This window comes from Amblyraja radiata, chromosome 8, assembly GCF_010909765.2.
Source record: "Amblyraja radiata isolate CabotCenter1 chromosome 8, sAmbRad1.1.pri, whole genome shotgun sequence".
NCBI lineage: Eukaryota > Metazoa > Chordata > Chondrichthyes > Rajiformes > Rajidae > Amblyraja > Amblyraja radiata.
Window position 1 is genome coordinate 67,156,900 of NC_045963.1, and position 27,562 is coordinate 67,184,461.

Below are 27,562 nucleotides of genomic sequence, written 5' to 3' on the forward strand. Positions count from 1 at the left end.
TGTCCTCGGTGCATGCCATTTCAAGAAGACACTTAACCTTTTCAAAAGTGTAAACTAATGCCCCTGTCCCACTTAGGAAACCTGAACGGAAACCTCTGGAGACTTTGCGCCCCACCCAAGGTTTCCGTGCGGTTCCCGGAGGTTTTTGTCAGTCTCCCTACCTGCTTCCACTACCTGCAACCTCCAGGAACCGCAAGCACATTTAACCATTCCTATGACCTTTCTGTCCTGGGCCTCCTCCACTGTGAGGCCCCAAGCAAATTGGAGGAACAGCACCTCGTATTTCGTCTGGGCAGTTTACAACCCAGCAGTATGTGTTGATTTCTCTAATCGCGGCATTTCACCTGTCTCCGCTGCTCCCCCACCCTAGTCATCTTGCCATTTCCACTGTTTGCATCCATATATCTTTTCATTATCACCTCTTCCACAGCCAACAATGGTCCATTATGGGTTCCATCTTTCCTTGGTCATAGGTGTCACCTCTGCTTTGTTCTGTACTTTTTCATACCTCTAGTTTCCCTCTTGCCCCCCCCCCCCCCCCCCCAGGCACTCAGTCTGAAGGATTTTGACCCGAAACGTCACCTATTCCACTGCGTGACCCGCATGAGTTTTGTGTCTATCCAGCACTTTGCGTCTATCTTTGGTGTAAACCAGCATCTGCAGTTCTTTTGTACACATACGTATCAGCTGAATTGTCAGGCACTTGCTGGGTGTATAATCTGTGAACATCATCTCATTTTCTTGATGTGTTTTTCCTTTAGAACACAGTGGAAAGCAGTACCCGGTGGTTGAAACAGCAACAGCACAAGAGATGGAATATTCAACTCCTCAGGTTACACACCATCTCACCTGTCCCCAGGTAAACTTATCAAAACCTAACTTTCCTTGAGTGTGGTGGTTTGCTTTAATTGGATTTTCAGACCCCATGCCTTAATACAATTAAACTGTTATAATCAGCGACTGACCATTTGGGAATCCCAATGGTTCTATCCCTTGTTCACCAGATGACCGGTACCATCTACTTCATCAATTGCTGGTATCCTGGTTCCAAAGCTCCAATGCAGCTTGGAAGGTTATGTTATTTGTGGTGTGGTGTGGTGGGGTGTGGGGTGGGGTGGGGGGGGGGCAGAAACAGGCCCTTTGGCCCACAGAGTCTGCGCCGACCAGCGACCCCTACATACTTGCACTATCCTGTACACACCAGGGATAATTTACAATGATATCAAGCCAATTGACCTACAAACCTGTACCATTGGAGTGTGGGAGGAAACCGGAAATCCCGGAGGAAACCCACGCAGGTCTCGGGGAGAACGTAAAAACTCCATTCAGACAGCACCCGTAGTCAGATCGAACCCGGGTCTCTGGCGCTGTGAGGCAGCAACTCTACCGCTGCAGCACCGTGCCCACCCTTGCTGGGCCTAACAGTTTTGCTGTGGATGACACTGAGATTGGAAGCACTTGTTTCTAAGGGTGCATTTTTGTGGTACAAATTGGAACTCGTTTACTGATCTGAATCCCGTGTTCAAACATTTTCAGTGACATCGAGATCTCCAGTGCACAGACTCCAAAACCGATCAGCCTCCTCGCCAAAGAAATTGGGCTACATCCAACTGAAATAGAATCCTATGGAAGGAACAAAGCAAAAGTCAAACTGTCTCTCTTGGACAGATTGAAGAACCAAGAAGAAGGAAAATATGTACTGGTTGCTGGGTAGGAACTTTTTATTTGCTTTTTTTGTTCATTAACTTCTTTAAAACATTTTCTGGCATTTCTTGTTTCAGTATTATATTGCCATATTTAAGTTGTTACTTTTTGGAAAGGGATGTCGCAGTAACCATGTAGAGTATTGTGAGACACTCTGAAAAGGCTTATACTGAGAAAATTCCCAATTACAAGCGTGTCCAAATCTATAAAATCAAAGTTTGAAGCCCAGAAGGTAGCTATTTTGTCAATAGTGACTCTATGTAACTCTTTGTAACTAGAGGTGGTAAATATGATCACTAGCATCCAATTAAGAATAAAGGGTAAACTTGTAGCGGCACCAAACGTGGTGAATAAACGTGGAGACGTCAGTCCGGATCAAACAGTCGTGTATTCGACACGTTAGGTTGGTGCGCTAACTATATTAACATTGCTGCTGTAGCTGAACGATGTGGTTCTCTCGGGCTCAGCTACCTGTTGAGTCCTAAGGTCTCGAGGTGAGAAAACCTTAAGTAGCAGGACACTCCCTCTAGCCCATGACGTCACGTGCCCGCCCTCATACCTCCTGACGAGGGTTCGACCATAAGTGGCCCGTGTATAGGCTGACGCCACAAACTTCTGTTAACAGAGTACTGAAGCTATGGTGAATAGCACCGAGGGAAACAACATATCTGTGTAAAGAGTATAAGGACATGCTGATAGTGGTCATTGAAGTTAAGGCAGAAAAGGATTTGTGCTGATGATGAGTATAGGCAAAGTCTATTTGGGCTAAACAGCCTGTTTCTTTGTTGTGAATTTTATATACATTTGGTAAACCTCTCTGGCAGGATTATGTACGGGATGAATGGATGCTGGAGCCACAGCTTTATATTTTACAATTTATTGAAATGATTTGGACGAGTGATGCCAAAGATTTGCTGATGAAACGGATCAGTAGAAAGTTGTGAGGAGGGTATAAGGGATAGGTTACGTGAGTGGGCAAAGATCCGATGAATGGGGCAAAACAAGGAAAGGTGAAATTGTCCATTTTAAGGGTGGAAGGAAGAAAATGGAAAAGCTAAATGGAGACACAAGGTGCAGAGAGATCTGGGTTGGTAAGGCGATTAATGTTTATCAATGAAGAAATGGAACTGATAAATAGAGGGATTATCCCCCAGTAATATAGGGCATTGGCAAGAAGTTGATAGACTACGTGACCACTGTGATTGCCCTGGCCTGTGGCTGTGTGTAGGATCCGAGGGCTATTTAGGGGATGTGGGGAAAATACTATTGGATAGATGTGAATTAGTGTTCACTGGTTGGCACAGAGCGAGTGAGCCAAAGAGCCCATTTCTGTGCCGTATGACTGTAAACCAAGGCACAGTTTGCCCTGGCTACATCTGCTCAGTGAATAGCAGGAGTTTTCCCAGTGTCCATTACAGTGCTTATCCCTCCTCCCTGGGCCAATTTACAGCGGCCAGTTAACCTACCAATCTACATATCTTTAGGTTCTGGGAAAAAAAATCGCAGCATTTGGATCCAGGGAGAACATGCAAACTTCACGCAGACTGCATCAGAGATCAGGATTGAACCGAGGTCACGGGAGCTGGGTGATTTAAGAGACTTTAGATGCTGGAATCGAAAGCAAGCAAAAACAAAGGAGAGTAATTGGAGGAACTTGCTGGTCAGGCAGTATCTGTTGAGGGAAGTGGAGAGTCAACGTTTTAGGTCGAGACCCTTAATGTAAGCTAGATGAAGGGTCTCGACCAAAAAGGTCAACGTCAATGGATGTTGCCAGATCATGGGATCTCCTGAGGCAACAGTTCTAATACTGTGACCCGAAAAATGCATATCCATCACCGGAGAGATGACTATGTATTGGTCCTTTAGTTCATCACCAAAATCTTAATCTAGAATTTTATGCGCAAATTAATTGGAGTAATGGTTTTGTGTATTAAAGCTCTTAGGCCGGCAATTATTTTCATTGGGCGATTTGTGTGCATGAGTCTATGGGATAGACTGTTCAAATTGAGCAATTGCACTACGATTAATTTCTCAACTTCATTTGTCTCCAGAATTACACCGACTCCTCTGGGAGAGGGAAAGAGTACAGTGACTATTGGATTGGTTCAAGCACTGGGTGCTCATCTGGGCATTAATGCATTTGCTTGTGTGAGGCAGCCATCACAGGGGCCAACATTTGGTGTTAAAGGTAATCAACTTACGGTAACTGCATGCTAAATAGCTGAGCAATTTTTATTCATTGGACAAAGAGCGAAATTGTCACGATTGTTTGATTGTCATATGCAGATGGACCGGAACAATTAAATTCTTGCTTGCTGCAAATGGGTGGCACGGTGGCGCAGCGGTAGAGTTGCTGCCTTACAGACCTGGGTTCGATCCTGACTACTGGTGCTGTCTGTACGGAGTTTGTATGTTCTCCCCATGGCCGTGTGGGCTTTCCCGGGTGCTCCGGTTTCCTCCCACACTCCAAAGACATACAGGTTTACCAATTGGCTTTGGTAAAAGTTGATAAATTATCCCTGGTGTGTAGGATAGTGTTAGTGTAGGGAGCACGCTGGTCAGCGCGGACTGGGTGGGCTGAAGGGCCTGTTTGCGTGCTGTATCGTAAACTAAACTGAACTAAACGCAACAACACAACAAATAAATATTCAGTTAAATTACAAGGGTCATAACACCCAAAACACAATGATCATATCTGGATAACACTGTGCAGTTTAAATGCCACCTTAATAGTACCTGAGCAAACTTGTATCACGAGAATCTGATTGTAGTACTGATTCTTCCCAAATTTACTTTGTCCCCCCCATATTATTCCCAAAAATAAATTCAAGGTCACTCTCTCTACATGGTCCAATTTGTTCAGTTGTTGGTTTCTGGTCTACTCGGGCTTGAGTCAGTTGGTTATAGACTCCAGTCCTACATCAAGCTAATCACTGCTGTATGTATTATTAGAGTCACGTTCATACGTTCTAGCAGCAGAATAAGGCCATTCAGCCCATCAAGTCTACTCCGCCATTCAATCATGTTTGATCTTATCTTCCCCTCTCAACCCCATTCTCCTGCCTTCGCTCTATTATCGCTAACACCCTAAAGCCCCCGCTTCTGGTTTGGTCGTGCTCGCCGCATGCAGGTGGGACCGGCCCTGTACGGGTATCACTCGACCTCCGCGCAGCCCACACTTCCGGTTTGGTTGCGCTTTCCGCATGCAGGTCGCATGCTCGTGGGACAGGCCCTTTACTAATCAAAAAATCTGTCAATCTCCGATTTAAAATTATCCATGACAGTCTCCGCAGCCTTCTGTAGCAGTGAATTCCACAGATTCCACAGCACGGAAAAAGGCCCTTCAGCCTTACTCGTTCATGCCGACCAAGGTGCCCCATCTAAGCTAGTCCCATTTGCCTATGTTTGCCCTATATCCCTCTAAAGCTTTCCTATCCATGAACCTGTCTGTATTATTGTAGCTGCTGTCCTTCAGTCGCAGTGTTAAACTGAGTATCCACCAGCTCCTTTGGCTTGACGTAATACCTCGTGATAATATCAGCAGGTTGTCTGCCCACTGGCCTTACCTGTGGATATCATTCAATCAGCACCATTAAATGCATTGCGTTTTGGTTCTGCTTTTGGGAAGTTGCTGCCTATAAATTGATTACCGTATTATTAGACTTTAGAGATATAGTGTGGAAACGGGCCTTTCGGCTCACCAAGTCTGCGCGACCAGCTATCACCCCGTACGCTAGCACTATCCTACGAACTAAGGACAATTTTCCATTTTTACTGAAACCAATTAATCGACAAACCTCTACATCTTTGGAGTGTGGGAGGCAACCAGAGCGCCCGGAGAAAACCCATGTGGTCACAGGGAGAATGTACGTACTCGGTACAGCACCCGTAGTCGGGATCGAACCCACGAAGATGTGAACACGCACGCACGCACACACATGTATAGTTATATGGAGGATGATAACCAATACATTACATAAAATGATGTTTTCTGCATCATTAAATCTCGGCTTCAGTGATGGATATATTCCAATGTAAATAGTGAGCAGAATGAAGTCTATATATTGCAGTTCAATGTAACCAGTGATTGTCTCTCGGCAGGTGGAGCTGCAGGAGGTGGATATTCTCAGGTCATCCCCATGGAGGAGGTGAGAAGTCTGATGCTTAACCATTTTGAGTGCCTTACTGTCTTCTTAAATTGCAAGAAACTTGAACATTGATGGATTTGCTTTTAATCAGATAGAACTCACAAGAAAATAAGTGAATGGTTTGACACGCACTGCTGTTTCTGCTCAACAAAGCTTCTTCCCGCCATCTTCTCTGACAGACATATCCTTCCTCTCCCTTTGAATGAATGGGTGGTGCAGCGGTAGAGTTGCGGCCCTACAGCGCCAGACCCTGGTTTGATCTTGACTATGGCTGCTGTTCAGGTCAGGTTGGGGGGAGTTCCCACTGCCACGGGTACCATGTAATCCCGTGCCACCTGCTCTATTGTCGGAAGGTCGGCGAATAAACCGTCTCCCCCACCTGGTTTGCCAGTGTTGTGGCTGTGGACCCACATAGGGGCCTAAAACAAGACCTGTCAAAGGGCGGATGAGCTCCTAGCGAGCCAACGGCCATCCACACTTCAGTAGAAGCTGCGATCACTGTCTTTCATAGCCTTGTAAGACACCGTGCCCGTTGATGTTTTCAACGATGATGATGATGATGATGGGTGTTGTCTGTAGGGAGTGTATATGTTCTCTCCGTGAAATCATTGGACAAAGTCAGCATGGATTTATGAAAGGTAAATCATGTCTGACGAATCTTATAGAATTTTTCGAGGAGGTAACTAGTAGAGTGGATAAGGGAGAACCAGTGGATGTGTTATATCTGGACTTTCAGAAGGCTTTCGACAAGGTCCCACATAAGAGATTAGTATACAAACTTAAAGCACGCGGTATTGGGGGTTCAGTATTGATGTGGATAGAGAACTGGCTGTCAGACAGGAAGCTAAGAGTAGGAGTTAACGGGTCCATTTCAGAATGGCAGGCAGTGACTAGTGGGGTACCGCAAGGCTCAGTGCTGGGACCCCAGCTATTTACAACATATATTAATGATTTGGAAGAGGGAATTGAATGCAACATCTCGAAGTTTGCGGATTACACGAAGCTGGGGGGCAGTGTTAGCTGCGAGGAGGATGCTAGGAGGCTGCAAGGTGACTTGGATAAGTTGGGTGAGTGGGCAAATGCATGGCAGATGCAGTATAATGTGGATAAATGTGAGGTTATCCACTTTGGTGGCAAAAACAGGAAAGTAGACTATTACCTGAATGGTGGCCGATTAGGAAAAGGGGAGATGTAACGAGACCTGGGTGTCATGGTACACCAGTCATTAAAAGTAGGCATGCAGGTGCAGCAGGCAGTAAAGAAAGGGAATGGTATGTTAGCATTCATAGCAAAAGGATTTGAGTATAGAAGCAGGGAGGTTCTACTGCAGTTGTCCAGGGTCTTGGTGAGACCACACCTGGAGTATTGCGTACAGTTTTGGTCTCCTAATCTGAGGAAAGACATTCTTGCCATAGAGGGAGTACAGAGAAGGTTCACCAGACTGATTCCTGGGATGTCAGGACTTTCATATGAAGAAAGACTGGATAGACTTGGCTTGTACTCGCTAGAATTTAGAAGATTGAGGGGGGATCTTATAGAAACTTAAAACATTCTTAAGGGGTTGGACAGGCTAGATGCAGGAAGATTGTTCCCGATGTTGGGGAAGTCCAGGACAAGGGGTCACAGTTTAAGGATAAAGGGGAAATCTTTTAGGACTGAGATGAGAAAAACATTTTTTACACAGAGAGTGGTGAATCTCTGGAATTCTCTGCCACATAATGTAGTTGTGGCCAGTTCATTGGCAATATTTAAGAGGGAGTTAGATGTGGCCCTTGTGGCTAAAGGGATCAGGGGATATGGAGAGAAAGCAGGTACAGGATACTGAGTTGGATGATCAGCCATGATCATATTGAATGGCGGTGCAGGCTCGAAGGGCCGAATGGCCTACTCCTGCACGTATTTTTCTATGTTTCTATGTTTCTATGACAGCGTGGGTTTTCCCCGGGAGCTCCGGTTTCCTCCCGCACTCCAAAGACATACACGCTTGTTGTTTAATTGGCTTCAGTAAAAATGGTACATTGTCCCTAGTGTGTAGGATAAGGCTAGTGTACGGGGATTACTGGTCGGTGTGTGGATTTGGTGGGCCGAAGGGCCTGTTTCCACTCTGTATCCCTAAACTAAATGAAAAAATTAGTATCATGTGCTTCAGAAGTTCCAAGAGTTAGCATATTCCACATTATTCCTCACTTTCAGCAGGGAGGAGTTGGCAGAGAAAAGGTTTGCCATGGGTTCTTTAATACAGCGTGTTTTTTGCCGTTGATGGAATTCAATCTATGAGCTAAGTGCAGAGCCAAAACTGAATCAGCAAAATGTCAAAGGAAAGTTAGTTTATTGCACCAGTAATGGTACATTTGGCCTTATGCATTTGTGCTTTAAGTATGTCTTGATCAATTGTTTCTATTTTACATTGTAGTTCAACCTTCACTTAACTGGGGACATTCATGCCATTACAGCAGCCAATAACTTGTTGGCTGCAGCTATTGATGCCAGGATGTTGCATGAAGCTGCTCAATCAGACCAGGTGAGCTGTCTACTTGCAGGCTGGTGTTTCTTCTGGAAGCTTAACATTTTTCTTTTTTATTGCATCCTTTTTCTCATTCCCTCTTTTTCTTTCAGATATAATTTATTTAGAAACTAAGCTGTAAATACAGCACAATCTGGTGTCATCCTTCACAAAGCATTCTATTTATTATTTCCACGTTGTATCAGCAAAACACTGAGTTTTTCTTTATGTAATCCATGAACGAAACACTAATTTTTTTTAAGGTTTTTTAAACACGATTTCCAATCTCACTGACAGTGAAAGGGCTTTAAACTGTGGCTTTTCTCGATACCTTGTGGTGACTGTACCAACCTAGTGTGTCAGTAGTTCGTAGTCCTGGACTATATATATATAATCTATATATCTATATATGAGACACGCACACACACACGTGTGTGTGTGTGTGTATATATGTGTGTGTGTGTGTGTGTGTGTATATATACACATACACACTGAACTTTTTTTTCTCTCGTTTATTATTGTTTACAATGTATTATGTTTATATATTCTGTTGTGCTGCTGCAAGTAAGAATTTCATTGTTCTGGGACATATGACAATAAAACACTCTTGTCTCTCTCCCTTGAACATTGGGATCTTCCTGTGTGCGACATCCAGTGGATGGTTTGCATTGGAAGATTTGCAAGTTGTTCTTAAGTTATTCTTCTTAAGGAGCAGTTGACATTTATCCAGGTGTCCCTCCCTTGAGAACATTAAACAATACCACCACATCTCCTTCCAGACCTTCCAGGTAAATGCACGTTCCGTAGGGAGATCAACAGTGGTCGCACCTGCAACTTAGCCACCTCAAGGGCAGAGTGCTGTAGTGTGGAAACTCTGGCTGTGCATGAAAGATCTGACCACGAGAGTACTCCTGTTACCAGCTGAGCAAAATCTTAATGTCCATTGCAGACACGGTCTGCTTGGCAATCCGGCCAACAGGAACTGCAAAACCCTCCCTCCCTTCTTCCCCCAAAACCACTCCTTCCTGGGCCCCACCTGGACTAGCGCCTATTTCTCCCCTACCTCTCCACTTCTACCTGCATTCCTTCCTCTGGCTTCACAATTCACAACGCTTCTATGTTTTTGTTTCACTCCTGTCTTTTTATCTCTGACATAGTTTGTCCACCATCTTGCTATTAACCCTCCCCCCTCACCGAAATGAACCTATTACCTGCCGTGCTTTGAGTTTTTTTGTAAACCAGCATCTGCAGTTCCTTGTATCTAACAGGAACCACCATCTCCACTGCCCGACTAATCCCTTCACTGTGTACCACACCTCACTACCAGGTTGTCTCCTGCAGTAGAAAAGCAACTCTACACCCACAATCTCAGATTCTTTGTACTTTAGCCATATGTACTAGGCCCCCCCTCGGTCATGACTGACCATGGGAAATGCATCCTGGTCGGATGCAAGCCTGGGCAATGTCATATGGAGGACAGACTGTTGCCCATGCAGCACGTCCCCCCTCTCCACGTCGCTGATCGATCCAAAGGAACAGCAGGGCCGTTACAGTTTGGCACCAGCGCCGTCGCAGGAGCTGCCAGAGCGAGGTTGTAGACAACGATGAACTGCCTTAAGGGCTCCGACTCCGGATTTTCTTGAGGTTTACTCCTGGAGCCTTTTCCATGACTGGATATGGCCACAAGGCAGCGTAGATTAGTGGGTGGATCATATGGCAGATGGAGATGGCCTCTATCGTACACGTGCCGGTCGTGTTAGCAGGCCGGTCGTGAAGTATTCGGACTATGTTTGACTTTACATACGTCTGTCATCGGTTGTGATTTTTCCTTTGTTTAGTTATGGGTATACATTGTTATTGATTATTTAAGAAGGATGTAGATTAGTGGCTCGTGTTATGAGTCATGCTTTTGAAGTTACGCCCACTAGCTTATTAGCGTCGCAGTCTACTGCACTCCGCAGTATGAAGTTAACTCTCAAGTGAGAGCTTGTAGTTGTTTATTCTAAATAAGCAGTGTATAACCTGACAAGGTGTGAGGTCTTTATTACTACAAGGACTCTAAACCAACAGGCAGTGGAGGTTTTAAATCAGAGTTTTCCCTCTCCTAGATGGACTGCCTTCCCAGGCTGACCAGCCACATCTGCCATACGATCCACCCAGTTATTGATGCAAGTCCCAGTCAGACCCTCTGAATTAAATTCCCAGCATCTTCAAGTAATTGGACCTGATGGTGCTCAAACTGCCACAAGATTGGCCTTTTACTAGATTTTCTCTCTGGTAACTTGCTCTAAGTTTGAGCCAGGGGATTGTATGGGTTAACAAGGCTAGCACTCCCTAGGATCTATTTTGTGGGCGGCACGGGGTGGCGTAGCGGGAGAGTTGCTGCCTTATAGCGCCAGAGACCCGGGATCAATCCTAACTACTGGTGCTGTCTGTCTGGAGTTTGTACATTCTCCCCGTGACCTGCGTGGGTATTCTCCGGATTCCTTCCACACTCCAAAGACGGACAGATTTGCAGGTTAATTGGCTTCAGTAAATTGTCCCTAGTATGTGTAGGATAGTGTTAGTGTGCGCTGATCACTGGTCGGCGCAAACATGGTGGGCCGAAGGGCCTGTTTCCGCGCTGTATCTCTGAACTAAACTAAAGATTGGGTTGAGTCTCAGGCTGACAAGATTAGTGCAGTACCACAGAAACATTACCATAGAGGGTGCTTTCTCTTAGATGTAGACCTTAAATTGAGACCTTTCAATCCTGTTGGATAAATAGTAACATCATGTTTATTATTGAACTAATATTCAGAGGTGTCTCTTATTAATTTGAATCCCAGTGTGCTACTTGGAGAATTTAAATTCAAGTAATGTAATAATTCTGCAATTTGAAAAAAAAACTTGTTGATGATAAAGAAACTACCTGGTAATTGCACAGTTTTAAAAATTCCATCTAGTTCTTTAATGACCTTGAGGGGGAGGGATAAGGTTGGATGCCTCTCCTGGTCTGGCTAATACATGACTCCAAGGGAGATAACTCTTAAATGGTTGAGTGAGCCACGTAATTCTGAGGGGCAATCGTGAGGGGCAATCGATATTGTACTTGCCAGCTGCGCCCACCCACTAATACCACATGATTGCACCTGAGATTATGCAAAGAAAATGTGAGCAGATATTTAGCACATTTATCCCTCAAACTGTGTAACAAAAACAGGTGCTGTAATGGCTTCCTGTGCAAATTAGTTGTCCCTGTGCCTACACAAAAGCAAGGTCTACATTTCAGAGAGGCCTCACTGGCTCTATAACCCTCATAGCTCACTGAAGTCATGTCGGGCTTGATACTTTTCAATATAATGGTAATTATTTTGTACCAATTGATTTTATTTTGTGATATTTAAAAACTGGCAGCAGCGCAGGTCCAAGTGATATGGGTCACAACATGGGGGGGCTTCCCCTCCTTTAGAGATGAGTGTGGATTTGTTTTGATGGTGTTATGGTTCACTTTTCTAGGCACTCTATAATCGTTTGATGCCTATTGTGAATGGAGAGCGACACTTCTCTGCCATCCAGCTTGCACGACTAGCAGTGAGTAAAATGTGTTTAATTGTATTAATATCCTGTGTTTTTATCCCAAGTCTCTCTGTCTCGTTCTTTGATCGGATTTTGCTGGCTTTATTTAACACTAAACTTTATTCCCTCGTGTATCTGTACACTGCGAATAGTTCAAGTGTAACCATATATTGTCTTTCCGCTGACTGGTTAGCACGCAACTAAAGCTTTTCACTGTACCTCAGTCCACGTGACAATAAACAAATCTGAACTAAACTCCACGTATCTCAGTATTCAGTATTTACTTTAATGTTATTTTAACTGAGTACTTACATACACAGAAGAAACAAAAAAATTGTTTGTCAATCAGTTCCCGTCAGTGCAGTTAATAAAAACAGAATAAATACATATAGCTTTAAAAATTAAAATTAACATATCTAAAATAGGCCTAAAAATTGAACTAAAAACAGACATTCAGATCGAACAGTGGCTTTGCTTTGACAGGTGCCTAGCTGTCAAAGTATGGGCGAGGTTAGATGTGTTGGTGTATGATATATGGGGGGGGGGGACACAGTCCGTTAACCAGTCTTATTGCCTGTGGGAAGAAGTTGTGTAGCATCCTGCTGGTTTTGCAGCTGATGCTCCTGTACCTCTTCCCAGATGGCAAAATGGAGAAAATGTGGTGTGATGGATGATAGGGGTCCTTAATAATGCAGACGCTCTGTGGATGCTTCGCTTCTGATAGATCTCCAACAGGAAAGGGAGTGGAGCACCAATGATCCTACTGGCTGTCTTCACTATCCTGTTAAGTTGTTTTTGTTCATAAGCCTTGCAGCTCCCAAACCAGGAAGTGATGCCGTAGGTCAGTATACTCTTGATCTCCCTCTCCTGATTGAAAATGCCCACCAATCAATGAGTTGTACAAATTGAATTACTGATGACATGCGCTCAAAATGTGAAGAATACATCTGCCATTCATTCTACTGGTAGCTTTTAACAATTTATGGTTTATCAGGAATCCATTTGGCTGGGGGGATATAGTCAATAGTCAGATTTATTTGTCACATACACAATGAAGTGCAGTGAAATGAGCTTGCCAGCAGCGGTACAATAAAAAAACCCACACAATACACAATAAAAATTTAACACAAAAACATCCACCACAGCATTCATCACTGTGGTGGAAGGCACAAAGTTCAGTCAGTCCTCCTCCATTTTCCCCCGTGGTCGGGACCATAAAACTCTACAGTCACCGCTGCGGGCGGCCAGATGTACAGGCAAGATAAGTCCCGAATCGGTGCTTCCCTAACGGAGACCGCGGCTTGAAGATGACGTAGGCCGCAGGCTGGCGGGCGGAGCTCTTCTCCAGGGATTCCCGGCGAGGGATCCCACTCCGGATGGTAACTAAGTAAGTCCCCTCTGCACCCGCGGCTAGAAGATTCAAGCTGTTGTAGGCTGCAGGCCGGCGGTCGGAGCTCTTCTCCTCTGGGGTCCCCAACAAGGGATCCCAGGCTCCGGACGCCGCGTCAGCTGGAATCTCCGCAGACCACAGGCTGCCGCTGGCCAGCGATCGGAGCACTCCCTTCTGGCGACCCCTGGTGAGGGCTCCGCGATGAAAAAGTTCAAGCTGCGCCCGCTGCAGAAGCTCCAGGCCCGACTCCGGGAAAGGCTGCACCAATCCTTAGTGTTAGGCATGGAAAAAGTCGCCTCTCCGTGGAGGAGGCGACCGAAAGTGGTTCCCCCCTTACCCCCCCCCTCACCACCCCCCACACGGCACACCGAGAGACAGTAATACAAACATTTGGACATACTAAAAAAAATCCAAAAAAGGTCGAATTGACTAACACGCTGCTGGCAGAGCAGCTGCCTCGCAGCGCCTCCACCGACCACCAAATGCTTCTATCTGGCAATGTAGGACGTTTTTCAAATGAGACAGTTGTCCGATAATTTGCCACTACGTTTGCCCAAACTATTGGAACCTCGTGGATTGGCATTGTACCATGCTGGAGTTATATAATAGTTCTGTCAAAGCAAACCACATTGACAGCATGGCCAGGAATGCTTCCTAACGCCTATATGTCATCAGACTAATGAAATTCAGCATGTTTCCAATGAATCTTACCAATTTCTACAGATGCACAATAGAAAACATCCCGTCAGGATGCATTACAACTTGGTTTGGCAACAGCTCTGCCCACGACCGCAAGAAATTGCAGAGTCGTGGATGCAGTCCAGACAATCACACAAACCAGCCTCCCCTCTTTTCACTGTATCTTTGTACACATTGTAAATTATAAATGAATACCAAAAGTTAACAGACTATTAGTGGCAAATTGTAACAGGATGTCCATTGATTTTACTGTAGGTTATGATGAGTGTTTCTAAACCCAAATAGCAGTAAACAAAGAGCCATCTGTTTGCCATAAGTTCCCTTTAGCAGTGCTAACTCGTGAACAAAAAGATGGTGCCTGTCTTTCATTGGGTCATCTGCTTTGAACTTCATAGCTTTTTAGAAGTTGTTCTTTTATCTTAGAATTCAAGACCAGAGGCAAAAACTATAGTTTTGGGAAGTTACTGGTGTGGAAGAGAGGGAGGCTCAAACTAAGTTTATTTGTGTTCTCTTGTGTGGCTGGCCTTGGTGTGGGTAATGGGTGATCAGGGCAAAAGGCACAATGGACTGGATAATTCCCAACCAGCTGGCACCTCACTGTCACATCCACGAGTAGCCTTCTGACAGCTTGTGCAGTGGGACATCATTTCACTGTTTAGAAATATCTTTCAACGATAAGCATTTGAAATAGCCGGAAAATCTTTTTCAACTTATCGGACTGCTGTTAATAAAAGTAGCAGTGAAATGAAGGAAAATAAGAGAGGTTATCTAAACTCTTATATGCAGTGTCATAAAGTCATACAGCGTGGAAACAGACCCATTGGCCCAACTGGTCCATGCCGACCTAGATGCCCCATCTAGGCTCTTCCCATTTGCCCCCTTAAATCAATGGGGCGATGATAGTTGCATCGGCTTTATCTGTCATCAAGTTCACGTTCACAGGCTATGGGAGTAGTATTAGGCCATTAGGCCCATCGTCTGTCTCCTAGTCCCATTTTCCTGCCTTCTCCCCATAACCCTTGACACCCATTCGAATCAAGAATTGGTCTACCTTAAAAATATCTACTGACTTGGCCTCCACAGCCCTCTGTGGCAATGAGTTCCATAGATTAATTACCCTCTGACTAAAGAAGTTCCTCCTCACCTCCTTTCTAAAAGAGTAAAGCTGGAAGGCTGGTATTAAGTGTGCTGATGCAGGGTGTTGTGACACATCTGTGGTCTCATGTGAATCCCAATGTTTAGATCCCCTGCACTCAACCTGTTACAACTTTGTGTTTTTTTTTTGACACAGCGGCTGGGGATCGAGGCGAAGGAACCCCACTCACTGACACCAGCGGAGATCAGCAAGTTTGTCCGCTTGGATATTGATCCATCTACAATTACCTGGCAACGAGGTGAGTGGTGGTCTTAAACTAAAATAAAACGGCAGAAATTTTAGCATTGATATCTAATTTAAGTGTAAAGAGTTGAGTTTATTGTCACGTGTATTGAGGTACAGTTTAAAACTTTTTAAAAGGAGCCGTTTAACCAAATCTATGTGACCACGTGCCATCAGTGACTCCCCGTTCTTGTGCAAATTCGACATGATGTCTGAAAGAACGATATGGCCACTGAATTACTTTTAGGTGTGTGGTCACCTTAAGTAGGGTACAGAGCAGCCAATTTGTCAAAAGATAGATAGATAGATAGATAGATAGATATAATTTATTGCCACACAGCCAGGCTGGTGGAAATTTGGGTTGTCTGCAGCGATACAATAATAAAGAACACACAACCACAATAAAACTGTAACACAAACATCCACCACAGCATTCATCACTGTGGTGGAAGGCACAAAATTTGGCCAGTCCTCCTCCATTTCCCCCCCCGTGGTCAGGACCAGAGTCCAGAGTCAGTCCAGGATCGGCTCTTCCTCACCGGAGACCGCGGCTTTAAGTTGTTGTAGGCCGCAGACCGGCGGTCAAGATTTAAAGTCCCCGCCGCAGCCAGAAGCACCGTAGACAGCAGGGCCGGCGGTCGAAGCTCCCCTCCAGGGGTGATGGTAAGTCCATGCCGGACCCGCGGTAGAAGTTGGCCGCGGGCCGGCAGTGATGGCTTCTTCTTCCCCCGGGTCCCCCACGAGGGATGCCGGGCTGTAGACGCCGCACCAGCTGGAGCTCTGCAGACCGCGGCTTCAGGCTGCGACTTCAGGCTGCCGGCTGCCCCGGGCCAGCGAAACGGAGCGCTCCCCTCCAGCGAGGGCTCACCCGCTCCACGCCGAGAGTCCACGCTGCGCCCGCCGCTGAAGCCCCGGGCGCGTCTCCGGGAAAGGCCGCGTCGAACCTTGATGTTAGGCCACGGGGGAGGCGACCTGGAAAAACTCGCCTCTCCGTGGAGGAGGTGACCAAAGCGGTTCCCCCCTTACCCCCCCACACCACCCCCCACATAAAACACACAAAGAAACATTAAATACTGACTTTAAAACATACTAAAAAATGTTTTAAAAAAGTTGAAAAACTGACGAGCTGCTTGACATGGCTGCTGCCAGAGCAGCGCCCCCTACCGAAGCTGGTAGAGACGCGAGGAACAGCAGATGCTGGAATCTGGAGCAAAACACAAAGTGCTGGAGTATCTCGGCGGGTCAGGCAGCATCTGTGGAGGGAATGGACATGTGATGTTTTGAGTCAGGACCCTTGTAGGTGATCAAGAAATGAATTAAAAATAATGTTCCCGTGCTGGAAGCACGAGACGGGTCAGAGATCCATGATCTCGTCAGTCCATTTTTCTAGTGATGCTGTCTGATGGGCTGAATTCCTCCAGCACTTTGTTTCGTGTTCAAAACGTGAGTGCTGGAAATACACTGCAGGTCAAGCAGCATTTGTGGAAAGAGGAATGGTTAACGTTTCAGGTTGCAGACACTTCATTAGAACTGAGGAAAAGAGCAAGCAAGTTGGAGGGAAGGACGGTGGATGGAACTAAGGGAATGAATGCGCTGTGGAAGGTTGTTTATTATAGCCCTTAGATGGACAGTCAGGCTCTTTTGTCTGTGTCATGTGTTGCTAATGTGGTGAAGTGCGGGTGATGTGTACACATAGAAACATAGAAATTATGTGCAGGAGTAGGCTATTCAGCCCTTCGAGCCTGCACCGCCATTCAATATGATCATGGCTGATCATCCCACTCAGTATCCCGTACCTGCCTTCTCTCCATACCCCCTGATCCCCTTAGCCACAAGGGCCACATCTAACTCCCTCTTAAATATAGCCAATGTACTAGCCTCAACTACCTTCTGTGGCAGAGAATTCCAGAGATTCGCCACTCTCTGTGTGAAAAATGTTTTTCTCATCTCGGTCCTAAAAGACTTCCCCCTTATCCTTAAACTGTGACCCCTTGTTCTGGACTTCCCCAACATCGGGAACAATCTTCATGCATCTAGCCTGTCCAACCCCTTAAGAATGTTGTAAGTTTCTATAAGATCAATAAGATTCTGTGAGATAAGATTCTATAAACACATGTTTAGCAGGCCAGAATATACAAATGGAAGGAAAAAAGAACGAGGGGCAAAAAAGAGAGAAACAAGTTATCAGAAGTTGTATCAAAATAATTCAACATTGAGTCCTGCAGGTTGGAATCTGACCAGTCAAATAAAGGTGTTTTACTTGGGTTTGCAATGGGCTGTGTTGTAACAGTGCAGGAGGCTCAGCGGTGAATTAAAATGTCTGGCGACAGAAAACTCTGACTGTGATTAGCAGATTGAGGGCAGCTGCTTCACCAATCAATTTAATCCACTGCAGTGCAGATACGTGAGCAAGCTGGCCAGTGCAATACTCGTTGCAGTGACTCCTTTACTAAGCAAATAAAAGGTTTGGGACGGGCAAAGATCAGACAAATGACTGGTTTCTCACCAGCACTTGTGAAGGGTTGAGGTATAATACAATACAATACAATACAATACAATTTATTTGTCATTTGAACCCCATTGTTTCTGCAGTCATACACACAAAAAAGAACCAAGACACAACACAATTTACACAAACATCCATCACAGCGCATCTCCTCCTCGCTGTGATGGAAGGCAAAAACTTATCTCTCCCCTGCACTTCCCATTCCCCTCCCGATGTCAAAGTCAAAGCCCCCGGCGGGCGATGGTAATTGTCCCGCGGCCATTTACGCCGCGCCGGGTGATGCAAGGCCACGCTCCGGGTCTTGTTGTTGGAGCCCCCGGCGGGCGCTAGCAAAGTCCCGCAGCCATTCCAAGCGGTGATGTAAGGCCCCGCTCCAGGTACTCTTCAACCCCGCAACTCGGGCGGGTGAAGTTGCCGTTGCGGAAGCCCCGAAAAGCGGTCTCCCAGCAGGGACCCGCGGGCTCCCGGTGTTCCTGTCTGCCAGACCTGCGGTAAGCCTCCGAATCCCTGGGGTCGGGTCGCAGCAGCGCCCCACCACCGCTCCTCCCGCTCCGAACTCTGCCAGCTCCATGATGGTGAGTAGGTCCGCAGCTCCGTGACTGGAGCCCCAGGTCGTTCCTGCTAGAGGCCGCTCCACGGTGCTAGGCCCCAACGACAACGGAGACCCGACAGAGAAAAGGTTGGGTTCTCCGTGCAGGGGATAGATTTTTTAAAGTTTCCCCCGCCCCCCACACACATACCCACACCCATACACAAAAAAAAATAATAAAAACTACATTCAAACGAGACAAAAAATAATAAAAAGACAGACGGACTGCAGAGGCCGCTGCGACGTGAGTCGCGCCGCCCACCGGAAAACGTATAAGACCCAGAGCACAATCTCACTGGCAGTGAAGGAAAGAACTGCAGATGCCGGTTGAAATCAAAGGTAGACACAAAATGCTGGAGTAACTCAGTGGGACAAGCAGCATCTCTGGAGAGAAGGAATGGGTGACGTTTCAGTTCGTGACCTTTCTTCAGACAGTGAACGTGATTTGAGTCTAAAACATACCACATTGGTTAAAGAGAAAACATTACTGTGCAATATTTGACACTGGTGTGGAATTCTGTTGCTCTCTATCTCCTGTCTATATATAAAATTAAATTGTATTTATTTTCATTTTGTTTTTCAGTGGTCGATACAAATGATCGTTTCTTGCGTAAAATAACGATTGGGCAATCTAACACAGAGAAAGGATTTATGAGAGAGGTATGGACTATTTGAAATGGCAACAAGGTGGATAACGGTGATGAGTGTTACTTCTGTGCATGATAGTATTGCCAGCAGGATACGGGCTTATTTCTTGGCCCAATATATCCTTGAAGGTGGTGATGAGCCGCCTCCTTATGTGAGTCCGAGTCATAGAACTGTCAGCACAGAAACTGTTCATTTGCCAACAGTGTCAGTGCCAAGTCTGTAGAAACTGCAGCAATGCTGTTTGGGAGGGTTTGTAAGGAGGGATTGAATAGAGTGGGTTTATTCTCCGTCCTGGTGACCATTAAGGATTGACTTTTGGACACACAGTGCTGGAGTAACTCAGCAGGTCAGGCAGCATTTCTAAGGAAAACATGGATAGATGCCATTTTACGCCACAACCCTCTTCAGATCGATTGTAAGATGGAGGGGAGAGCTGGAATAGCGGATAGACAGGACAACACAGGAAATAGGTTAACACAGGCCAAGAGGATTTAGATAGACAGATGGTTAGAACAAAGACCAGAGATTAGAGGTTACCAAAAATTGGAGAAATTCAATGTTCATAACATTTGGTTGTAAGCTACTCAAGCGGAATATGAAGCACTGTTCCTCCAGTTTAGGTTTGGCCTCACTGGCAATGGAGGAGGACTAGGACAGGGAGGTCCATATGGGAATGGGGAGGGGTATTAAAATGATTAGCAGTCAGGAGACCCTGTAGGCCTTGGCGTTCAAGTGTTCAGAGAAACTGTTGTTTTGTTTATTCTTTGTCTTGCTGATTTATAGAGGGCCACATCGGGAACACCAGATGCAGTAGATGAAGTTAGAGGAGGTGCACATGTTCCTCTGTCTCATCTGGAAGGACTGCTGGGATCCTTAGAGGGAGGTATAGGGTCAAGTGTTACATCTCCTGCAGTTGCTGGGGAAAGTACCGGGGTGGAAAGTAGCAGAGGGAGCAGTTTCTGCGGAAAGTGGAAAAGCGGCAGAGATGGGAAAATGTGACTACTGGTGGGATCACGTTCAGGGTAACGGAAATGTCAGAGGATGATATGTTGGATGCGGAGGATGGTGGGTGAAAGGTGAGGACCAAGGGAATTCTGTCCTTGTTCCGCCTGTGGGAGGGGGAAGGCGAACAGAACTAGGGGGCACAGGGGAGATGTGGGTGATGGACCCATCTATGACTGCAGTGGGGAAACCATGTTTACTAAAGAAAGAGGACACCTTGGATGTCCTAGGATGGACTGACTCTTAGATCAGAGTAAACCTGGAAGAGGGCGGTGCTTCTATGTACCTGCTGGCCTTGTCCAGAGTGGGAGAAATCGCAGGTTTGAACGGTGCTGCCTGAGTTGCTCAGGTGAGTAACTGCAATGGTAGGACATGGCAAATCTATGATAGAAAACCACATGGCTTATGTCCATGCCAGTTAGAAACAGCTTTTAAGTCAATTTCTATCTTCCAGTTATTTTTTCATAACCCTTCAAATGCATGACCAATCATTTTTAAGATATGATGAGTATTTTTGCCTGAATTACCTTTTGCAAACTGTGAGTTTATAAACCCTCTGATGAAAATACATTTTCCTTAACTTACCTCAATCTTCTACCAATTACTTTAGGATCCATGTCCACTCGTTCTTGACCTTGCAACTGTCTAAACCTCTCATGTCATGCACCCCAATTAAATCTCCCCTCAGCAGCCTCTATCCCAAAGAAAATGACCTAAACTTATCCAAAAATCTAGAAAATCCCAGAGTTATTGTTCTGAATTAAATAGCTAATTTTCTAGCATGTATGATGGAAAACAAATTGAGCGTGTGCAGAAGAGATTCACCAGGATGTTGTGTGGAATTGCACTGTAGTTGTAAGGACAGATTGAACATGCTGGATTTATTCTCAGCTCGACATAGGACCTCGATATGTGACCTTATGGAAAGTTATAAATTAGTTTAGTTTATTGTCACGTGTACCGAGAGTGAAAAGCTGTTGTTGCGTGCTAACCAGTCAGCAGAAAGACAAAACATGATTACAATCTAGCCATTCACAGTGCATAGATACACGATAAGGGAATAACGTTTAGTGCAAGGTAAAGCCAGCAAAGTATGATCAAGGAATATCCGAGGGTCAGCAATGATCTGAGAGGAGTTTAAGAAGATCATAGTTAAAGTAAGAAACGTTGCTGTCAGAATAGAGATTTAAGAGTGTGGAGCGGTTGTAATATGAGATTGTAGATCTGCTTCTGTGACTAGCATGCAAATGTCGCCGGGGTTGGGCACCATCTTGGAAGCAGGATTCCCCCCCATCTAGAGAATAGATAGTCTTTTTCCCAGGGTATGGGAGTCTAGTGTAAGAGGACAAAGGTTTTCGATGACAGAGTAGAATTTTAAAGGAGATCTGAGGAGTTTTTCACACAGATGTCGGTGAATATGTGGAATGAGCTGTCAGAGAGGTGGTGGTGGAGGCAGGTACAATTACAGCCTTTAAGTGGCATTTGGACAGGTACTTGGATAGGAAAGGCATAGAGGAGTATGGCGCTAATGCAGGCAGATAGGATTGGCATGGATGGGCACCGCAATCAAAATGGACGAGTTGGGCTGAATAGGGCCCATTACTTTTTGTCCTCTCGTTCTGAAATGTCACCACATATTTCCCCAGCTGTTTTTGCAGGAAGCCATTTTCTGTAATAGTGCTTGCATGTTTGAAACATGAGATTCTGCTGCCTGTTCTGTGAATGCACTTGTCCGTAGTCCATGGGGAGGTATCGGCAGATGGTGTTTTGTTCATTACCTGTGGCTGCGTGCCTGGTTTATCACTGCGTACCACCCACTATTCCTGCAGCCAGGGCTGAACTCATTGTAATTGTAAGATGTACACCACTGGAGTTTCTGTGAGAGAGGGTGCAGAGAGTGACTCAATCGTTGAAAGCTATAATAAAAAACTTTGTGCACACAAAAGAAAATTGGCAGCCGTTGTAGAATAATATGCTTATGATTATTGCCCCCAAGTGGCTCCAAGTTGAAGTTTATCGTGAAGAAGTAGATCAGTGGGAAGACATTCAAAGGAGTCTCGTGAGGAAATCATTCGCAGGGCTATGAGAAGCAAGGAGGTAGGAATGTCTAACTTCCAAAAACCTGCACAGGCAAAATGGCTGTGCACATTGGGCGACGGGCGAGAACTTTAAAGGAAGACCAAGGAGCTGATTATTGACTTCAGGAGATCACATAATGGAGAATATGCCCCAATCTCCATCTACGGGGACAGTGTGGAGAGAGTGTCCAGCTTTAAGTTTCTGGGCACTCACATTTCAGAGGACCTCACATGGTCCACCAACACCGCTGCGCTGGTCAAGAAGGCACAGCAACGACTGTTTTCCTGAGGACATTAAAAAAGACTGGTCTGCCCCAACAGTTGCTGACAAGCTTCTACCGCTGCACCACAGAGAGCATATTAACGTATGGCATCTCTATGTGGTATCTCAGCTGCACGGAGGCGGAGAGGAGTGCTCTTCAGCGTGTTGTCCACAGAGCGCAGAAGATTATTGGGACACAGCTACCAGCCTTGGAGGGCATCTACCACACACGGTGCCTCAGGAAAGCCGTCAGCATCCATAAAGACTCCTCACACCCTTGTAACGGACTGTTCGAACAAAACCACAACCGTAAACAAATCCTCATCCGTTTTTAGATGTAATGTTGGGATGGGTAATGAAAATTTAGGCACATTCACACCACAAAAAGCTCCCAACGAGCTGAAAAGTTCAAAAACTGAGATGATTGGAGTTTTCTGAGATATGTCAGGATGTAGGACCATGGTGGATGAAACTTAAACCAAGGCCCAGCCACGATCCACCTGTATGCTAGAGTGAACTTGAACAGCCTTTTCTGGTTTAGTTTAGTTTAGAGATACAGTGCAGAAACAGGTCCTCTGACCCACCGAGTCCGCGCTGACCAGCGATCACCCCGCACATGTTCATTAACCTGCAAACCTTTGGTACGTCTTTGGAATGTGGGAGATAACCGGAGCACCCGGAGAAAACCCACGCGGTCACAGGGAGAATGTACAAATTCGGTACAGACAGCATCCATAGTCAGGATCGAACCCGGAAGCCTGGCATTGTAAAGCAGCAACTCTACCGCTGCACCACCTTGCCGCCCTTTTGCTTGCTGAGTAGTTTTGCCTCCTTTCCCCCCACCCACCCTTTGTCCAGCGGCCTGTCTGTATTTGCGTGACTCATCATGACAGGTGTCCCTTGGCTTTTCTCCTGAACTTGTCTCTTTGATGAAATTCCCCGCGACTGTTTCACTGTGGTGCACAATTTGTCGTCATCTGCACAGTTGATTTGCATGCATCTCCCTCCAATGTCATTGTCTAATTGAAGGTTATCACTCCATGTCATGTACTCCTTTCCCCAGGATGTGGAGTGGCTCCTTTTGGCTGCTGCTTTGTGCATTTTGCTCTGCGTGAATCCCAAGCCTATTGCCCGTCTCCTCCCACAGTACAATCTTCTTTTCTCACAGCTGAGCTGCACTTCACTCCTCACGTCTTTGTCAGTCTTGGGAAAGAACACCATCCCCCCCCCCCCCCCCCCCCCCCCCCCCCCCCCAATGTGGACATGAGAATTGCCTCATATTGTGGAAGCGGATGCAAACGTAGCTTCCAGGAAGGAAATGAAATAAAGGCAGAGAAGTCGAGTACTTTGAGGAAAGAGCAAGGCTGCTGGGCTCTGGGCCAAGTAGATACTTCCTGTGTTTTGCAATTTGGTGATGGTGGTTTAGAATGTGGAGGCAGTGGACAGGAATGGGATCTTTCACTGAACGAGACCTGCCTGAGGAGAACTGATTTATTTGATGTTTATAACTGTAGTGCACTTCCTTCTGAGCTGTCTTCAGCCCTATCACCATTGTCTTGGTAGTGTGAGAACCACTTGCTTTATAGCCTTTTTTTCCTTGCTATGTATTTGGCCAGGCACGAGTTGTGTTTACTGCTTATCAATAATCATTTATGTCAGCCCATTAATGTGGGGTGTAAACTACCCAAGCGAAATATGAGGTGCTGCTCCTTCAATTTGCGGTGGGACTCACTCTGGCCATGGAGGAGGCCCAGGGCAGAAAGGTCGGATTCGGAATGGGAGGAGGAGTTGCTTTTTACTTAGTATGGCTGTATGGTAACTCAAATTTCACTGTACCTTAATTGGTACATGTGACATAGAAACATAGAAACATAGAAATTAGGTGCAGGAGTAGGCCATTCGGCCCTTCGAGCCTGCACAGCCATTCAATATGATCATGGCTGATCATCCAACTCAGTATCCTGTACCTGCCTTCTCTCCATACCCCCTGATCCCTTTAGCCACAAGGGCCACATCTAACCCCCTCTTAAATATAGCCAATGAACTGGCCTCAACTACCTTCTGTGGCAGAGAATTCCAGAGATTCACCACTCTCTGTGTGAAAAATGTTTTTCTCATCTCGGTCCTAAAAGATTTCCCCCTTATCCTTAAACTGTGACCCCTTGTTCAGCACCTCCCCAACATCGGGAACAATCTTCCTGCATCTAGCCTGTCCAACCCCTTAAGAATTTTGTACGTTTCTATAAGATCCCCCCTCAATCTTCTAAATTCTAGCGAGTACAAGCCAAGACAATTAAATTGAATCTTGAATCTTGGTTTGGTGGATCAATGTTGACCACATCGTGGGTCCCTCAGTGAAGCACTGGAGCAGGATCTCTTATCTTCTTTTGATAGGCAGCTGATTGGAACAAGGGCCAGAGATAAGAGCAGAAGTTGTGAGACAGGTAGAAGAGTAGCGGATTGTGAAACCGGAGGGAGGAAAGTGGTGGTGGGGGGGGGGGGGGGAGGATGGGAGAACATGGGCCAAGCATCTACTGCCAGTAGAAATACTTAAACAACCAAAACTTACGCAATTGAAAACGTACATCCTAAAATCCGGGTGCTGTCTCTGTGGAGTTTGGACGTTCTGCCTGTGACCGTGTGGGTTTTCTTCGGGTGCTTCAGTTTCCTCCAACACTCCAAAAGCATACAGGTTTGTAGGTTATTTGGCTTCTATCCCTAGTGTGTGGATTAGAAGTAGCGTACGGTGTTGTTGATGGTAGGCACACACTTGGTGGGCCGAAGGGCCTGTTTCCATGCTGTATCCCTAAAGTCTAAAGTCCACTGATGTTCCACCACCTTGAGGGAAAAGGACATGATTATAGAGTGAAGTGTTTGCAGTGTCAGATTCTAGTAAAGGAATTAATAACAAGGAAAAGTATAAGAAAATTCCCAAATGTGGGACATCCATGGAAATAGAATGATTTTGCCCTTCCTTGTTTTTGCTGCTGCTGCCTGCTCACCTCACTGCACCTTTTGATGTTCACGACTTCACCTGTGTCCATAGTGAGAGTTGTTACAGTATTAAAATCGAACTGATGCTCGAGTAATTTGAACTAATGGTATTCAGCTAGAATGACAAAGAAAAACAGGCTACAAGGTGCAAATCAGGCCTTTGTAAGACAACCCATCATCACTATTGACGTAGGTCGGACTTAACTTCAACATTGGTTAATGTCATCTAAAGAGGTCTGAAGAAGTGTCCCGTCCCAAAACGTCACCAATCCACGTTCTCCAGGGATGCTGCCTGATCCGCTGAGATGCTCCAGTATTTTGTGTCTTTCCTTGGGAAAACACCATCTGCAGTTTCTTGTTTATACCTTAATTCCAGCTTTGGTCACTAACTAGAGCACAAAGGCCAGGTGGCTATCTTTACCCTAGTGGGCATAGACAGCTTCTTATCAAAAAGGGGATGCAACTCCTTAAAGCATGGATCTTTTCATATCCGCTGTGGTCTCAAGTTGTCCGTTTGTGCTTTACCCCTCAAGGCTCAGTTCGATATTGCTGTTGCCAGCGAGATCATGGCGATCCTCGCCCTAACGGACAGTCTGGCCGACATGAAGAAGCGACTCGGAAAGATAGTGGTGGCCAATGACCGGAAAGAACAACCAGTTACAGCTGAAGATCTGGTAGGTTCCAAATTACGTTCCCACTAACGTGGAAAATCGAAACCTTTAAAGTCATGTTGACGATGGCCAGTATTTACCAGGAGTACAAAATTAAACTAATTGTCTTCAGAAAGTTTAGTTTGGTTTAGAGATACAGCACGGAAACCGGCCCCTCGGCTAACTGAGTCCGCGCAGACCAGCGATCCCCGCACCTTAACACTATCCTACACATACCAGGGAATAACACTGAGCCCTGCCCAAGGTAAATGATATGTTTTCAACATGTATTTTGGGGTGGGGAGGGGGAGTGAGGAGAAGAGTCTATAAAATAGTGTTTTATAATTGGACTCGTTGCTTTCTCTGTTCGTGCGCAGTAAAGAGAGGCCAAGGTTTATCCTTTTTTTAAATAGTGACCGACGTGAATACAGGTTTAATTTAATTTTTCAGAACTGCCAGTAAATTAAAATTAATTAAAATTATTTTTTTTTAGCGTGTTCGTAAATGTGGCCGCAACTTACACGGTGCAAGGCGCCACTGCGGCACAGGTGGCAGAACCACTGCCTCACAGCACATGAGACCCTAGTTCGATCCTGACCTCTGCTGCTGTTCGTGTGGCGTTTGCACGTTCTCCCTGTTCGTCCACTCGTGTGTCAGGCGATGTAGCTCGCTGTTGGCTTCTGTCGTCGTCCAACATGTTGACAGAATTGTCGCCCGACTCGTCACAGAGTGCATCGCTTCCAGGGATCGCCACGGGGAGGCTTCTGTCATGCACCCCGTTCTCCCTGTGGCCACGTGGGTTTCCTCTGGGTGCTCTAGTTTCCTCTCGCATCCCAAAGACATGCGGCTTTGAAGGTTAATTAGCCTCTGTAAAATTGTCCCCCAGTGCGTCTGGAGTGGATGGGTAAGTGGGATAATGTAGGGCTGGTGTGAATGGGTGATCGATGGCCAGTGTGGACCCACTGCCCCGCAACACCTGCTTCCATGTTGCATCTCTAAACTACACCAAACTTAACCCCTTCTTCTCGACCACCAGCAGGATCAGTCATCATTTCTTTAGTCAGAGAATGGTGAATCTGGAATTCATTGCCATAGACAACTGTGGAGGCCAAGTCAATGGATATTTTTAAGGTGAAGATTGACAGATTCTTGATTAGTAAGGGTGTCGGGGGTTATGGGGCGAAGGCAGGAGAATGGGGTTAGGAGGGAGAGATAGCTCCGCCGTGATTGGATGGTGGAGTAGACTTGATGGGCCGAATGGCCTAATTCTGCTCCTCGAACTTATGAATTTCAACCATCTCAAAAGTTTGATGCTGCTTAGCCTTGCTCTTGGGCAAGTTTTCTTGATTGATTCACATCTCTTTGCAGCTTCCTTTCTCTAAATAGGTCCCGTGAATCACTAATATGCCATGATTGCACTCTAGGCCTTGCATCAACGCAAGCTGTTACTGTT

The 27,562-nt window shown here is 45.9% G+C and overlaps 1 protein-coding gene across 1 annotated transcript in view; it reads left to right on the forward strand.

Moving 5' to 3' along the window:
* Positions 1-27,562, forward strand: part of mthfd1l (methylenetetrahydrofolate dehydrogenase (NADP+ dependent) 1 like) — a 189,319-nt gene that overhangs the window by 61,183 nt on the left and 100,574 nt on the right. The window contains exons 10-18 of the mRNA XM_033026140.1: positions 762-859; positions 1,537-1,710; positions 3,756-3,892; positions 5,806-5,852; positions 8,266-8,373; positions 11,854-11,928; positions 15,294-15,396; positions 19,059-19,135; positions 25,993-26,133. Of these exons, the coding sequence (XP_032882031.1) occupies positions 762-859; positions 1,537-1,710; positions 3,756-3,892; positions 5,806-5,852; positions 8,266-8,373; positions 11,854-11,928; positions 15,294-15,396; positions 19,059-19,135; positions 25,993-26,133 (960 nt within the window). The remainder of the gene's footprint in view (positions 1-761; positions 860-1,536; positions 1,711-3,755; positions 3,893-5,805; positions 5,853-8,265; positions 8,374-11,853; positions 11,929-15,293; positions 15,397-19,058; positions 19,136-25,992; positions 26,134-27,562) is intronic.